The 17,494-nt window shown below is 37.7% G+C and overlaps 1 protein-coding gene across 2 annotated transcripts in view; it reads right to left on the reverse strand.

Moving 5' to 3' along the window:
• Window positions 1-17,494, reverse strand: part of LOC135325145 (FERM domain-containing protein 3-like) — a 146,586-nt gene that overhangs the window by 20,379 nt on the left and 108,713 nt on the right. For both annotated transcript variants that reach the window (XM_064502804.1, XM_064502805.1), the window contains 6 exons: window positions 12,105-12,192; window positions 10,196-10,284; window positions 7,373-7,436; window positions 6,271-6,359; window positions 3,620-3,694; window positions 2,963-3,031 (listed from right to left, as the gene is read on the reverse strand). In XM_064502804.1, coding sequence (XP_064358874.1) covers window positions 2,963-3,031; window positions 3,620-3,694; window positions 6,271-6,359; window positions 7,373-7,436; window positions 10,196-10,284; window positions 12,105-12,192 — 474 coding nt within the window. The remainder of the gene's footprint in view (window positions 1-2,962; window positions 3,032-3,619; window positions 3,695-6,270; window positions 6,360-7,372; window positions 7,437-10,195; window positions 10,285-12,104; window positions 12,193-17,494) is intronic.

The raw sequence follows: 17,494 nt of genomic DNA on the forward strand, positions 1-17,494 counted from the left end.
AAGTAGAGAGGATACAAATCAGTTTGCTGAAATTGCTCCACTGCCTCTGAGACTGGGTGAAGCATTTGCTGTGGTTTGAGCAAGGCAGATTAAAGAATAAAACTGGAACAATTCTACCCCTTCAGTCAAAAGATAAGCACACCTCTCGTTCTCACGCACTCCATACACTGCCTCTACACTATGCCTTCAGGACCTCAAACTGGTTTTCTTGCATTCTTACTGGGTTCTAACAGGCTTCCTTGATAGCAGGTGTTGAAATTTCTCAGAAAAGTTGAAGGAATGCTGTTGATTCGCTTCAATCATGCGACTCACTAGCCTAAAATCATATTACTGAGAAAATAGAAATGGCTTTTTAAAGTAAGCTATCTAGGACTTACATGACATAGGCCTGAAGCAAGAGTCCTGCAACAGAGCTGAACCATTACATTATAGAATATTTATTTTTGACAAAAGCAAAGATGAAAGGAAAGAGGCTTCTGTTTGACTTCAGACAGTACATAGCTTTGCATTGAAGATAGGCTAGGAATACTGCCCATGCCCTGGTCTTTTCATTTATCTTCAACTTCCTCCAGATTAGACTCCATCATAAAATTGCAAGTGAAAGAACTGGCAGCAGACCCAGGAACAGTGCTAAATTTTCACAGAACAGATCTTCAGTTTGCACAAAGACTCAACTTACAATTCCATATAGGTAAACAAGCTAATTAAAGCACCTATTGCAAGTAAAAAGAAGGGTCTGTGTGTTCTTGAGAGTCTGGGTAAACTGAGGACCCAGATGCGCTGCTTTAGGTCACATTACATGTCATTAAATATTCTCTGGGGATAAATAGGCTTTCTTGCTCAATTGCCATGATTGCCTGCTCTTTAACATATGCCCAAAGCTACTTATGTCCTCATTTGCATTATGCGAGCAGTCTCCATTAACTATTTAGTTTAAGTTTTCACTATCCAAAGAAGTTCTTCACTGATGCATGACTGTAACTACAATCACGCCAACCCAACAGTACCTCCGCAGGTTTGTTAGGCATTCCCTGGATCTTTGTGCTTTTTGTAAAGAGCTAAGAAGGGAGATGTGCCAGCTAGCACCCATATGGCTCCTACTCCATACTTAAGACAGGGATCTCTCCTTCAGACATGCCCTGAGAGCACAGAATTAAATCCTTCACTGTATATTTGTTATAAAAACTTGCCACTGCATTAATGCTGTATGAGCACACGCTCCAGTAGACTTTCAGTCCTCAGTGCTGGTGAGTGCAGTATCCCAAACCACAACAACATTGAGCAGCGACCTCTTCACAACTACTGTTCTTCTCTCAAGGCAGTTATGGTACCACTGAACTGACACTTTGGGGCTTAGGGGAAGGCTTTACTTTTTTTCCCCCAACTTCAATCATGTAATTTCCTCTAAATGTTCTGCACCTGAAAATTACCATTTCCTGCCTCTAAATCTTCTTCTGCAGAGTCACTTGTTTCTTAAGCCTGCTTTTTTTGCATAGAAAACTATCCCTTTTGCCTACTTGTGCTACTAGCTGGGCGGAGTAGCTACCTCTGCCCCCATTTCAAAATATGCATGATAAAAACACTTGGAAGCACTAGATTTTTTATTAGCCTATCTGGCTAAGGAACTGAATTTGGAGTTATCAGAATATTATAAATACAAGCATTTAAGAAGGTTAATTATAAGGAACACACACTACTATCTACAGATGCTAAATACATGACATTGCTCTATAAACTTAATACATTTCCCTCTGATCTGTTCCTTCACGTATTGTAACAGTTTTAAACAACATTTTCTTCTTGAAAGCAAAAGTAAAATACAAGCTAAAAATTATTTTAAAATCTTTATCTCATGGAAAAAAAGAAACCTGATGGCAGGCAGGCAACACAATATTTCTGTATCTAAGTAATTTCTTTGGAAATACACTTGTATGCCCAAGTATCTACTCTGTCTCACTGATGACCCCACATTCTGCCTCCTGTGTTCCCTGTTAATACCTTCCAGACCATCATTTACACAATTTTAAATGGAATCTGCAAAAGCATGTGCAAAGGCCCCCCTGTGTGCACTGACTATTATGTGGTGGTACCGGACAACATATTTATAAATATTTACTGCTAATATATTCCTATCCTGGAGTAAAGACTATCCACTTTTCCCTCAGGTATAGATGGAATTGCCATATTCAATTAAAAAGAAACCAAACAACTCTCCTCCCCCACAATTTTTGCACAATAAAAGTAGGGATATGGCTGTAGAATACCCAGAAAATGAATGAACTTCTTTTAAAAGGAGGTTTTAAATAGTGTTTTCCTGATGGCCTCTTTCTCATCTTCTAGTAAGACTTTGTTAGCTTTAATTAGGTTCTGATCAATTTTCACTGTCAACATGAGTAACAAGCACCAGAAAGATATTAGTTTGCTTGCAAAGTCCAGCTGCTTATTTCTAACAAGCCACATTTTTTTCCTCTTAGATACTGAGTGAACTTCTTGCTTTTTAATCTGTGTTACCAAAAATTTATCACATAAACCTTTAAACAGACCCATATATGTACATAAAACAGCGTCTTTCAAAACTGGATAAGAACCAGGAATAAAATGGAAATGTATCTCCCTTTTGGGATCATTTAACAACTTTCTATGTCATAACACAGAAAATAATATAAACTACTTATCTGACTGATTGATTAAAGGCAACTTCAAAGCAGCATAGATTAAATACCCTTGTGTATTGTATAATATGCATATTGTGTATTGTATAATATACAATGCATATTGTATAATATGCTATTGTCAGAATTTTGTGACACTGGCAACACGTCTTTCCCAAGGCTTGCATGCCTCAATGCGGGAGCTCAGAACGACAGTCATTGCATCTCACAGTAAAGAAAAGAGAATTTCTGTGCAGAGCATAATAATCCTCCTCAATGCTTCAACTTCAATATTGAATGTCAAAACATACCTGTGAACTTCAGGAGGTTCCCTCTGGATCTTAGAGCTTGCCTCCACAACCTCTTTGGCTACTTTTCCACTGTATTAAAACATGAATTAAAAATTCAAGCCAATACTAAGAAAAGTCAATTACATGCCAATAGCTATACATACATGAACAATTAAGTTACGTTCAAAAGAAAAAAGAAAAACGCAACAATTTTTTTCTAATATCAAAACAGCTACATATAGCAGGTAACATATAGTGCATATGTAACTTTCCAGATTAGAAGTCCTGTTGACCATTTATCTGCAAAACCACTCAAGAAAAAGCAGCTGCTTGTGGGAGAACACTAGGTGTTACTACAATGTCCCACTAATGCATCTCTATTCCAGAGTTGCCCAGTAAAAGGGGAACTCAGTCTCTACACTAACCGCAAATCTGCATCTTACAGCAGTTATACGAGAAGTGGAACCCTGTTCTGGTAGAACTACTGTTTGACAGAAGTTTGCATGAAGCCACCAATTTATTTTATAAAAGACTCTAGACAAACACTAAAAATACTTTTCAATCCTGACCTGAATTAGGTTTGAACAGGTCGTCAAGAAGGAGAAGCCCTCAATTTGCCATGAGTAATTACTGAAGCTTTCTCTTACTTCCTCCTAAAAAGAAACAGCAAACACCTACCTGTATCGAAATCTACTGCCTTTGAAAAATATTTTGCTGCTGGACATGGTCTTGATCTGACTGGATTTTGCATACCTTGAAGGAAAAGAACAGAGGCTGTCACATTTGCAGCACTGAAGGAACCTGACATGCAAAAATGAACAAGATCATCTAAAAACTTTGTTATTCTTATACCACAAGGTAATATTCAATAGTTAGCCCTTCCAACTTTTCATAGGCCTATATACAAATCTTAATATAAAGCTGCACACAAAACAATTTAGACAGTATAGAATGACTGTGCATAAAACAAGTGGGTAGGAAAGCAAGAAAATAAAAAGCAGATGAGTGTTGCATACCTAGGGACTTTAATTCATAGGATGCAGAAGAGACTATAACAACCAAACAGCCCCTACGACAAGTTCTGCTTAACACCAACTTGTTTGTGGGAAGGTGTGGCTATTTCCACATTCCCACTAGTAAAACAAATGAGGAACAAAGAAACAGTAATGTTTGCCTCCAAGAGCAGCTGCATTTCCCATTCATCTATACAGTCAAGTTATAAGCAGACTACATCATACTCTACTCCTCTCCCTAATCACAAAGTATGCAGCAACCTTTTATCACAGCTATCAGAATTTGACCTACAAAGATCACGTACAGCTTCAGACATGTCATTTTCTTGACATTCTGCAGTTCTGAAATGGCAAACTGATTTTACATCAGCTTCTCTCACTCTTGGATCCTAGTAGACGATCTTCTACAATTTATAGCTATTTGAAAATAATCACAGCAGTCAACCCTGAGCCTGGATTGTGTCAGGAATAAAGCTCCATTTTTCAAGACTTGCTCTAAGATCACAATCTTAGCTTAAATTTCAAGTCTCAATCTCTTCTAGCAGAGGAAAGGCCCAAATATAATTAAGCTAAAGTGTCATTATCAGGAATTATGTACAAGACCTGGCTATGTCTGTTCTAATCAGAGTATCTCATTGATATCATATAGTACATAAACAGACAATCAGGCCATAATATCTATAATGCTCTTAAGTAACTGAGGATCCACAATGCCTAATTCGGTTTCTCTGACTGACTATACAAAGACCTTTGCTGCTTTTAAACTGCTGTCCTAGCTTTTATTCACAGATTTCTTTGGTTCCTCTGTTTCGTGTTTGGAGAGTTGGGTTTGTTTTTGTTTATTTGTTTTCATACTCTGCATATTAACCATTACTATTTCCCTAACAATCCTGGCCATTGAATACTGTGGCCACTGCTCACTTGACTAACACAGTCCTCTTCTAAGACCCACTGAAATGTACGCAGGCAAGACAATTTTAAGCAGTCACATTGAAGAAATAACCCCATAGCAGTGCCCTGAAGCCACCTGGAAAGCAGAAGTGAGGAAAACATACATCTGTGACTAAAAGCCAAACAGTAAATATTACAACCATGCAACTACAAAAGCAAAGAGATCATATTCCTATGAGCCCACCTCATACATCTTCGCTTTGAGTACTGATTCCTCTCCTTTGGGTATAGATAAGAGGAACTGTACTTCTCAGTTCCTGACATTTAGTTCTAGTAACATAAAACTATTCAAACAACATGCACTATTCTCCTACTTACACACACTTCCAAGGGAAAACATTTCCTAATGATCTTTTTATAACTCAGTCTTAAGCAGAGTAGATGTCTACATAAAGCAGAATTAACAGCTGTATTTTAGCAGCTTGTATTTCCTGTTTTTTCACTGAATATTTTAATTGAGTAAATTGTATTGAATATATTATTGCATCAGTGTTAAAATAAAAGAAGGAATCTCCTCCAAAATAAAACAGGTCATTAACATCCACAATAGGAAACGCATTCTTCCTACCCAGTTAAAATCTACCTTTATACCAGTCCCTGGTGTTGCTATGCACCAGCAGAGAAAGAGTAAATTTATAAAATATGAAGGATGCTATAACGAGAGACTAAGTAGCAAGAATAAAAGTTATATTCCGAAAGGGCAGTGTTAATAAACAAAGAGAAAGATCTAACAAAGTCACCTGAGGAAAGAGAGGCAGGAAAAAAGTCAAAGGGCTTTTAATGAGGAATTATTTTCAGGATCTCTTTTGGAGAATAGGGAGGATGCTTCTTTTTTTCTTGTCAATTTACAGGCTACATATTTCTTAAACGAGATAGCTGTCAGCTTTCAAAAATTGATCTAAGAATATTTTCTTTTTTTGAACTCATTGTACAGATTTTTTAAATCAACTCACTAAACCTTGGATTTTACTGAGAAAGCATTACCTACTGGCAGAAGAGCCCAGAGAATTCAGCATAGCACATGGTCTCTTCGGTTTTCAAGGCACTCAGCAGCAGGGCTGAGATTAACAACTGTGTTCCCAGACACCATGTATGGTACCCTGTCCATCTGACTTCACACTACAGAGCTGCAGAAACAGGGTGCTGGGAGAAGTTTAATTCTTCACTCCCCAAACCCTTCAGCATCTTTCTAATCTTAAACACTTTGTAGTACTGGCTTGAAATTAAGTCATATTCTCCACTAACATGGGTATATTCTGTTCACATTTTGAATGCTGCTAATGAAACAGAGAACATTTCACACTGAACTGCTGTCCACTCACATGCATATTACTTAGTATACATAATGGAGTCAAGTTTACTTACTTATAAAAAGCCTGGTTCTCCACCCCACACTTCCAAAGATGCTTGCAGGCTGCTGGTGTAGAGGTATGGAAAGACAGCATAGCCTTTTTCTAAGTGCAAGGAAAAGAAGGGAAATAAAAGCAATTCATATACTGAATTCTGAAAGACTGAAGTAGCAGGAACTGACAGCAGCACCATGACCTGGATATTGTGAAGACCAACTTTCTCTGTATAGCCTCAATCCATGGTTCACCCACAGAAGTACAACCCATATGTAGTTAATATTCCGACTGCCCATGCAACTGCTTCAGAAATGAAAAGGGACATTTTAAGGGGCTAGAGAAGAGCCTATAAAGTGGCTTCTGGGATAAATCTACTGACCACCTGCAGGCCAAAAGGACAGGAACAAAGTCTCTATGTTCACTATTCCCTGTTGCACAGTTGCTCTGCTGCTTACCATCCACATTCCCCCTAGTCACCATCTTCTGCTGTCAAATCCTCCCTGGTATCACATGACCAGTGCCTGACATCTAAGGCCTTATTTCCTTCTGTTTTCTGTTTATCACCCAGATTGTATCCTAAGCTATATCACCCTGCCAGGGGTGAAGGAACTCATTACAGTATGCAAAGTCTCTAGATTTCAATGCTAACAAGCCAATGGCAGGACATCTATCTATCTAGGTCAGACTCCAGTCCAGTTAGCTAAGCAAGATTTGAGGAGGTGATCCTAATTAGCTAAATCAAAAGATCTCATTCTGATCCAGGAATCAAGGCCCATCTGAAGTTTTGATCATATAGAGATGTCGCTCATGTCTTACAGTAGGTGCAGCTTTCATGCTTTAAAAATGCAACTATTAAAACTTAACTAGTCAAACAATTCAAAAACATCAACAATCAGTGCAGCACTGCATGAAGGTTAAGGGACAAATGTCTGATCTTTTTGCAAGTTAGATGTTCTGTTGAAATCAGTAATATTCACATTCACTTGTATTCTACATTTGATCTATAACAAAATAATAATTATTGTTTTTTTCGAAGTTTAAGATCAAAGTTAAAGATGATACTATTATACTTCAGTTGACTCCAAATCAAATACAACTTCTGTAAAAACATTAAACCTGACCTCTTTCTGAGCTCCAAACACATAAAAAGTCTTCCCTTCAAATTTCAATTTATAGACATCACACCTAAAAAGAGAAAAATCATTTAAGTATTGGACCAATAGATAGACCTACAGGTAAAAAAAGTGATTTGTATGCAAATGTCACTGATTCCCAAACCCAAGTAGGCTATCAAACAGCAAAGAGCCTCATCAAAAGTCTTATAACCTTTACCATAAAAGCATGTACTGTTCTAATTTCTTTTAGAGTACAGAACATAAGCCTGGAGCATTTGTTTTACATCTCTATGCCCCTTCGAAGAATTAACTTTGGCTGCTGGAAGAGGAGGAGGAAGTAAAACGATGACAGAAGCTTATGCTTACATTCTATAATACAGTCTAGAATTCCTTTTACTTCTTAAAATCTTAGGATCTGTTAGGTAATTAAAAGTGAGGGAAGACTCTTGGCATGCACATGTTGCATAAAAAGGCATATGACTTTTCAGATGCAGGCACTTCCTGCCAGCAACTTCTTATCCATATGCTTATTTGTTTATGGTTCTATATCACGTTATCTTGGTAACTGCGTACTTACATCATGGGAAAGGAAAAAAAAAAGTTTGACAGCACTCATTATTGGGTCTTCAGTCACTAGGTTATACATCTATGTCAAAATTTAATTGAGCCAAGTTTCAAAACACAAACTATGAATGCAATGGTGCTACACAATATTAAGGCAATATGTTGCCTATGTTTAAGCTGTAACAGAAATTTCATTATTGCCACAGCTGAAATGGAGACACTCTAGTTTCTCATAAACTTAAGATTTTAGATAGCAGATGGTTAAAATGGAAAAGATCCTGGAGGTAAGGAGGAATGTTCCTTTCAGGAATTTCTAACAAATTGTATTATTCAAAAACAGACTGATTTTTGGGACAGGTTACAGAGATGCAATACACTTTAGAATCTTCCACAGAGACTACTTATTTTATGAATCCAAAATTATTCAAGAAAATATAAGAACGCATTTTGAAACAACAATAAGACAACAAGTCTTGGAAGCAAACTAGGAACCCCAAAACACTTTGTCTAACTGGTCTAACTTTGGTCTAACTGAAGCAATAAAACAAATTCATATAATGTGCGGACCTTACACTGATAATAATCTACCCTGCATCACCTCAAACAGAACCAATTTTTTTTAACCTAAACTAAAACATATAGCATGCTCTGCTTCATTTTTTTTTGTTGTGACAGTTGAAGAAAATGTCTTTCAGTGTGTCCATCACAATTAATGTGTTTCTTAACGCTTAGTGAAGTCTATATGTTCTCAAAATCTGTTGAGATTCTGTGGGACAGGCTCAATAAAACCTGAAGACAAGAAAATCTCAAAAATGAATTTGGACTTTTACTGATTGTTGCAAATTTCAGATAATATCAGTGAGAGCTATTATAGTACTCAGTTCTTCAGAAAACAAGGTCCCAGATATTAAACGAAGAACGTATCACGTCCAGATAAATCTCATCAGATTCACCTTCCAATAAGCCAGTGTAACACTGAGACAGCTTAATGACTTCTCATCACTATTTCATTTTCTTGTTTACATGCCAATGGACTAAATGAATACGCAGAGATATCCAAAAGAACAAGGTATCCTTGAGTGAGAACACGAAAAACAAGACACGGTAAACCTCAGCTCCCAAAGTATGGTGACGCACGCTTGCTGCGTCATAGTCGCTCCTCCCTCCAGCACAGGATGACATTATGGCTACACTGTCATTACGCCAAAAGCATAAACCACCTAAAGTACTGTTACCAAGACTACCTGAGCTTAACCCTAGGGAAGCTATGGTACAAGTCCAGGATAACTAATGCATAGTATTTGACAGACACATCCCCAGTGCTCTCCACAGGGAGATGAATAGTATAGAGAGGACTATGCTGAGATTTCAGAGTAGTCAGCTCGCGGGGAGGTTTCTATGCATAGGCCGGGAAAAGCCTAGCTCTATACAAAAAACTATCTCACCGTTTCTTTCCTTCCTGCCCACCTCCTCCCATACAACACGCTGGGAGCACTGAGGCGAAGCAGCCGTGTCCAAGCAACCAACCACTCTTGGCACCTCTTTAGCAGCAGGGCTAAAAGGAGATGCCCTGATGTCTGAGCATGCCCGTGCTCACCCCCTACCCCACGGCTCAGGGCACAGGCACTATTTTCACAACACCTGCAGGAACTCAATTTTATACCTCCTTTAGCATGGCTGATGCTGGCCAACGAAGTCAAATATTTTACAGGAGGAAAAAAGAAACGCCAGACAAACAAAGGGTGACTGCCTAAGTGTTCTCTTCTTTAAAAAAAGAAAAAGGCTAAAAAAAAAAATTCAAAGGCATTCTCTTCTCCTCCTGTGCTTGCCAAATAAAATCTTGTTTTCTCTTCTAATTGGAGAAAATTAATTGAATGAGGAAATGGTAACTTTTACAAGAGCCAAATAAAGATGCAGGTGGATACTCATAAACTTTTCCAGACATCTCTGCCAACAAGCGTCTCTGGCGATTTACAGCATAGTAGAGAGGGATGCTCAGCCAGAGTAGAGCTCTTATTTAATTTTAGGGTTGTGCATTGTGTGGACTAACTCAACCTCTGGAATAATTTTCTCTGGAAGAAGAATAAGACTAAATTATTATTATTATACTTCTCATTTAAGATGCTTTAAAAATGAAATATGATGGGACAGAAAAAGAAATATTCACTTCTTTGACCTTAAAGAAAACAAATACAGGTGAAGATACTAGGAAGAAAGGGAAAAGATTCTTACACATATTATTCTATTCTTACTTCATATGCTTACCATTTTAACAAATGAATTCTTTTATTCCCCTGGAAAACTACAAATCCTGCAGCTGTGAATCCTAAAAATGTAGTCATCCCCGTCGAGTCCTTTAAAGAGAAAAAAGAAACGTAATCTTCTCCTTATCTATTGGGGTACTTCTCACTGATAGCATAAATTCTTACTTCATTATAGACTACCTGTGTTTTATTTTCATTTTAGAAATAAATTTTGCAAATTATACATTTCTGAAGAGCAAAGATTGCTCTTGGCAGCATAGGCCTCATTCATTTCATACTCACTTAACTGAGTAACAACACTTTGTGCATTGTTTTTATTTACTTGTCACTGATGTCACATAGGGAGTCCCTAGGGATATTTACTATTTTGGTGAAAACATACTTCTCTGTATTGTCTCATTCTTAAAAGTGATGGCTAAATATAATCCAGGGATTCATGTCTACTTCATTGGTGTTAAAGATTTCACAACATCTTGTTTCTTTGTGACATTTCAAACAATTATGTTGGAAGTGTGGCTAACACATAGCATTTACTACAGTAAGCAAGTACTTAATTCTGGGTGGCAGTAAGAACATCTGGTTGATACTTGCCTTTAAATTAGGAAAGACCATTTTTTGCTTTCAATTCCGCAACAAAAGTTTTGGCTCAAGTTTTTTGAGTAAAGATTCAGGTGAGTTTTGTACTAGCTGGCTTTCCTGTCCATCCCAGGCTCCAGACCCTCACTATGCTAAAGTTAACCCGCTTTATTGTTCCATGTGATCTATCAAGAAAATACGGGTATACAAAAACAATGATGCTGCTTGCGTAGCAGCCACAGAGTTGCACAGGAAGATGTAAGGAGCCGGGAAAACATCTTGCTTTGCAACCCGCTTCCAAAAATCTCATCTATTTTCCTCAAGCTCTCAGCATGGGCCATGAACCCCTGCATGCCCCCATACTATAAGCCTCCCTGCACAGGCAAAGAGGAGATGATGCTGAACCAATCTGGATTTTGTCAAGTGCCAACATATGTCTCTGAGAAGTGCTCTGAAAATCTGCACTATGCTTTGGAAGTAAAGTTTACAAAGTCACCATATCTCATACTAGGAGCACCATTTCTAGCAATGCGTATGTGAAATCAGCGCTTCAGGTTAGAGCTGACTGTTTAAAGGCGCTCACCAGAGCAGCTAAGCAGACAGCATCACATACTTCTGCTGCTCCACCAAAGTAGATGGCATATAAGCTGGAGGACAACCAAAAATGGCAGTTAAAATGTGAAGTAGACAACATTAAAAACAAACTGAGCTAAAGCTATTAGAAATGCAGGTGTATGGAATAATCAGAACTGATAACCAAAATTGCCTTCCTATAGAGAACTACAAAACAGTGAAGTGGTGGAATACCTAAATGTATAACGTGCTTACCCAGTTCTTTCCTCTGTACATTTAGTTTGCTCTTCTTGCTAAGCTTTGCATATTTTGCTGGTGTTTGAAATAATAACCTAGCAAGGCCTAACAATTTTTTGCAGCTTTTGGACAATGCTAATGCACTGGATCCTGAAAATCTTGGCAAACACGAAGTATTTCACGTTGAGAGTATTTATTGAAACCTTTGCAGTAAATGCAAAGAAACGATTAATTATAATCAAAACTTTTGCCCTAATACCCTCTTACACTCTCCTATGATGTTCTACTTCCTCTAGAGGTTTTTTTTTTTATTTTTGGACTGACCCAGAAATTTCAACCAGGCAATGTTTTTCCAAGGCTGAAATGAAATCCATAGTTACAAGACAGGTTCTTTTATCAATTACTCCGTATTTGTGCCTGGATAAAAAAAACAAACCAAATGAACCCTTCCCTCCTCCAGAAACAGAGCAATATCAATTCATTTAATGGCTTTTTATTAAATGTCATTGAGAAAAAACTGTTACCTTGCAAGGATGAGGATCAACACCGTAAGTTTCCAAAGAATGTGCTTTCAGGAGCAAGTTAAATTCAGCAACAGCTGGGCTCTGACCTCTAAAATTACACAAGAAACAACAGTTGGACAAGAGGAAAACAGGAGAAAAGGGCTTTTTGATTGGAGAGTTTAGATCCCTAAAAAGGAGGAAAAAAATTCCCCTGACATTTGAACAATTTCAAGCATGTTCTATTTATAATATTAAGACAGGAAACTTTTCACATGATTTCTGTTCCTGGATTGTCCAATGCCTGATCTTTTCAGGTAAGTTCTGGTGTTTTTTTCTTGCCTCTAGGATACCAGCACACTATGCAGTTAACCAGAGTTATCCAATATCCTGCAAGTATTTGCTATCTTTTGATGTACATGCAAGTCAGCCAGAATACGAAATAAACCTCTGCATCTTTTTTCCACAAACCCTTGCTCCCAAACTCATTTAAAAGGATTGTCTAGATTAACAAACATGCCTTCCAGCTCGGGATATAAACAAGGCAATCATATTACACTGTCTACTGAGACGCATGCCTAATTATAGCAGTGCCTGTTACCATCATGATAGCTTAGGATCTGTCAGCATTTCCATTATATGCCCCTATTTTTAGGGTGTCTATAATCAACCATGAACATACACTGAAGCCTGAAATATGGCACTCAAGCCTTGAGTTCTGGAGGAAAGTTTTATTACTTCATTTTAGCTCCTCTAACTCCTGCTTTTATAACAAGCCCTAACAGAAATCTGGAATCCCAGTTTGCCAATGAAATGGACTGAGTAAGTATTGTGTTATTTATATGCTTGCATGGTTATGGTATATGAGCCTGACAGAAATACTGCCTTGAGACAATGAACAGTGCTTAGGACCTTTAGAAAGTCCGGTCTCATAAAGGCTTCTCACAACAAGTCATCCCAAAAATGAGGCATAGACATATCTTCAAGGAACACAGGAATGGTCATACTAAGTCAAACCCCTGTGTTTCGGGGTCCAGTTTCACTCAGGAACAGGAATTCAAAGACAGCTTTGTGCATCCACATAGGATAATTTCCCTGCAGTAGAGTCTCCGTTGTTCTTCAACAGCTAGAAATCAGCAAACACAGACAGAAGAGACTCAGTATCCTCCCCAAAGTTCAGTTTAACTCTGAAGATGATGTCTAGCATACTTGCAGATGTCAAATCCTATTTTGAAACCTACCAAACTGATGCCCTATGGCAATATCAGTAGCTATAACCTTTTCTGTCACGAGGTTCTAATTCATGCTTGTTCGTACTCCACTGCCTCCCAGTCAGTCCCATGATACTGATCTGGCTGTCTTCATATGGCTTGGGTCCTGCTTGTTACTACACTATTTGCATTTTATTTCAGATCACATTGTTGTTGTTATTTAGCTTTTAAAGAAAAAAACAAACAACATTAGAGAAATGCCCTTCCTTCTCCTACCTTTTTGGTCTCTGTTTGTCACCATTTTCCAGTGATGAAGGTAACAGGTGGAAAATCAAAAACTGCAAACATGCATTTACATAGCTAAATACTGAAGGAGAAGATAGCATGAGTATCGCAAAACAAAACAAAATTGTTTACTTTTTTTTTTCCAATCAAAGCTTTTTGATGGCTGTACTGACCTGCTTTTCTCTCCCCTCGACACTAATAAACCATAAAAGTTGTGACAGATTGTAAAGGAGCCTTAGGACTGCTACAAGTTTGTTTCATGTACCTATCAACTGCACAGCATAGAAGTAATTAACCAAATTAACCTAAATTACTTAGACTGCTTATGTTGCATAAAGAAAAGCCAAACAAAAATAAGGTTTGATTGCTTAGTGGGATTTGTCCCCTTACAGAAAAATAGCATCATAAAATGCATTGATTTCCTACCTCTCTCTGCTGGTAAAAAGGAAAGTAATCTGTCCCCTAGTCTGAAAGGACTTAAAAGTGACAGATAGTTTGAAACAATATAATTTCACCATTTTGTTTGGTTGGGGCATTTCCAAAAGGGAAAGACACTATTAAATTGCAATTATTATTAAAGTAGGAGAACACATTAAAAAATGACCAATGTGCTCTCCTCACGCAGAACCTCTGACACTATGCGGTCTTTGTGCATATCAGGCTGAATGAACTGTGATACTTGAAAATAAAGCAGAATACATGGATAAGTTTGATCTTACTGGATTACAGGAAAATTGAAATGGCTACTTTGTAAAGCCTTAAAAGAAAAGTGCAAAGCAGAATAATCTTTTTAGAATCAAGTGCGATATCAAATGAAAAAATTCTGATCCATCCCTTATCAAGAGAATAATGTCTGAGCCTTGATGACATGCTTTTCATCTGCAACTTAGTAATGAACTTTTCCTTACTAAATAAAAAGCAACATTTGCTGTCTACAGCAAATCCTATCACCAAAGGAAAGCCAACATTTTATTCCGACCACCGATTTAACATTAGATACTCCTTTGATCGGCTTTGTTAAAAAGCCTTTAAAAGTTTCTACTTGCAAGAGCCTTACACATAAACACGCAGGATTTCCTCACCTGTGCAAATGTTTCCACTAATGCCTCTTACAGTGGAAAAACAGAACATCATTAGACAACGCATCTTTGCTATTTGTTAATTCAATTCTCTCAGGAAAGTCAGGTCAGCATGTGCAGTAGCTCCAATTCACCTTACACGATTGCCCAACCTATTCAGCATGTATTCAGCATTAAATTGAAGATGTATTCCCTTTCCAGCTGTTGCGACCATTTTAGTACCCAGCCCCTGCGTGCCCTACTGCCCTACTCAATAGGACCAATAACATACTATGTAGAAATATTTCTGCATACCACACGAATAATAAAATAGTTATTTGTGAAATTAGAGCTCCATAGCTCTTATCTCTGAATTAATCATTCACCCTAGGAATCAATCAATCTAAACATTCCTAATAAAATTTTAATGAAAAAATACTTTAACAGAAGACTGAAAAATCTGCAACATGTTCTGTTTTTTCCTTTACGCTCAAGACAAGTACACACTAAGGGATGTAAAAGCTCTGTTTATTCCCCAAAGGGCCTCCAACTCCGAAGCTTTTCAAAGGCCAGGAAGCTCAGTGGGGAATACTTTCCAGGGTGTGCCACAGAAGTGATCTGCTTGTTTTGCTGGCTCCTCACACTAATTCACTCTAGAATTTTTTTCCCCTTCATTCCTCCCATTTGAGGTATATAACTGTTACTGAAGTTAGTCAAAGTCAAGGATGAGGTATCACAGGATTATTGAATCTTAATTCCTTTAAAGGAATAGAGAAGTTTATAAAGCATTAACAGCAAAGCAAAACACACTCTCAATTTAATTCACTGTAGCTGGCTTCCTGAATGACCCTGGTCAAGTCATTTCCTTTACCTTGCCTTACTGGTTTATGAAGTATTCAAACCTACTAATAAAAAGCATAATTATTGTCCATCCTTTGCCTCATCTGTATGCCACACAAAAGTTACCTGCCGCAGAATACACTAGCAATACAGTTCCTTAGCATGCCCCGTACAGGAGTCACTTCTCAATATATATGGTCTTGCAAAGCATTTAAATGCAATTAATTCAAAGAATAAATGAGTATGCTCATAATGATCTGACCTTTAGAAACACAGTGAAACACCTGCACTCAAACTGGCAAAAAGCACAAGCCATAAGGCTTTAAAAAACATAGCCTCAATCTCCATCAAATACCCTTCGCCTTGCGCTGCAACTGTGGGCATCCTTCACTGGCGTCTTAGAAGAGACAACGGTGGCTATTTGGAGGATATCCATCTATGCAAGATTCTCTTTGTTATATCCCAGATCACACACATGGCATCCTTCAGCAGAACAGGAATACTCTGGGTTTCCTTTCAAGCTTAAAAAAGCCAGAAATCTGCATAAAGAACTAACAGGTTTAATTACAACATATACGGATCTCACAATCACTTACACCAAATGGTTCGGGTTTTGTTTTTGTTTCTTTAAAACTTTTTACGAGCAGCTGAGACTCTAAAAGCTGTATGATCATGGTGCTCAAGGTCTCGAGTGACTGTTTAGTTTTTCCTCTAAGCTTGGGAGATTCCAGCAGACAATAAGGCTGTTTTTAATACAGCCTTTCCGGTTGTATTTTTATTTATCATTAAAGGTGCTAAAGAGGACTAATTGGTAGTGAATCACAAAGGTATTAATGGTAATAATAATAATTCATATTTTCAAAGATAATTTCAAAGAAAAGCACTGAATGAAGATACTGGTAACTGCAGTGGTGTTTATTAGCCCTGTGTCTGAGTCTGTCAGAACAGCAAAGCACTTAGCACATCTCCCAAGTAATGGCACTGCTTCTTTCAGCATGGCTCTGGCCATAGGCATCAGGAGAGAGCTAAGGCTTTAAACTGGTCTGCATATGAAAAGAAAGATTACCACCTGGTAAGCGGCTGAATTGCTGAAAAGTTGCTGGGGCATATAAAGCCTAACAAATTTCAGAAGATCCAAATATCAGTTGGAACTTGTATTACAAAATTGTTTTTTCTCCCAGACAGAATTCTAGGATGATAAAAACTTAAGTAATTCCTTTAAATCAATTATCAGCCTCTCTTAGTGAATCTACTAAAGGCCTAATGGTTTAATTTTACACCATGCTAACTGTAATAACATGTGCCACTTACTTAACTCCTTCTACCGGATCGTTTCAAATTACTTGTCTCAGCCTTATCCCTGAAGCCACACAGTACCTCCAAAATCTATGCTGAGATACTTAGATTTCAACATTACTTCATAAACTGATGTAGCAATGCAAAGAGCTTTACATCTTTTCACAAAAAAGAGCACATTTATAGGGCAGATGCCATTTTGGTTTCTTTATTCTTCATTTAAAATCTATTCCCATGATACCGAGACATCTCTCGAGCTCTGTGTTTGTTAACAGCATAGTACACTGATCCCTGGTAGTCCAGATATACCTAACCCCTAAAGGGCCGGAGGGAGGAATAGGTCCATGCAGCTGATGAATAAATCCCTGCCTTCTGGGAACTTGCACAGACAGCTCAACTCAATGATACTTATGCTAAATAGCAGAACCTGAGTCCAAACCTCACCATCAGATAGCTAATGACTAGCCTGGAAAAGAAAACAACTACATTTGCTGAGCATGATTATGGTCACTTTCCAGAAAGAAACAAAAAACAAACAGAAAAGCTCTCTTGGGAATACAGAAGCGAAAGAATGATCAAACAAATTTTATGATAAAAACAGCTATATTTTTCAATTCAAGTAAATTATCTCTGCTACTGAATATAACATACTGCCAGGAATTCCTATTAAAAGAAAAATTACCTGCATTATCTATTTGCTTCTATTTTCTTTTTATATCACATA

The sequence above is a fragment of the Dromaius novaehollandiae genome, chromosome Z (genome assembly GCF_036370855.1).
Source record: "Dromaius novaehollandiae isolate bDroNov1 chromosome Z, bDroNov1.hap1, whole genome shotgun sequence".
In the NCBI taxonomy this organism is placed as follows: Eukaryota; Metazoa; Chordata; class Aves; order Casuariiformes; family Dromaiidae; genus Dromaius; species Dromaius novaehollandiae.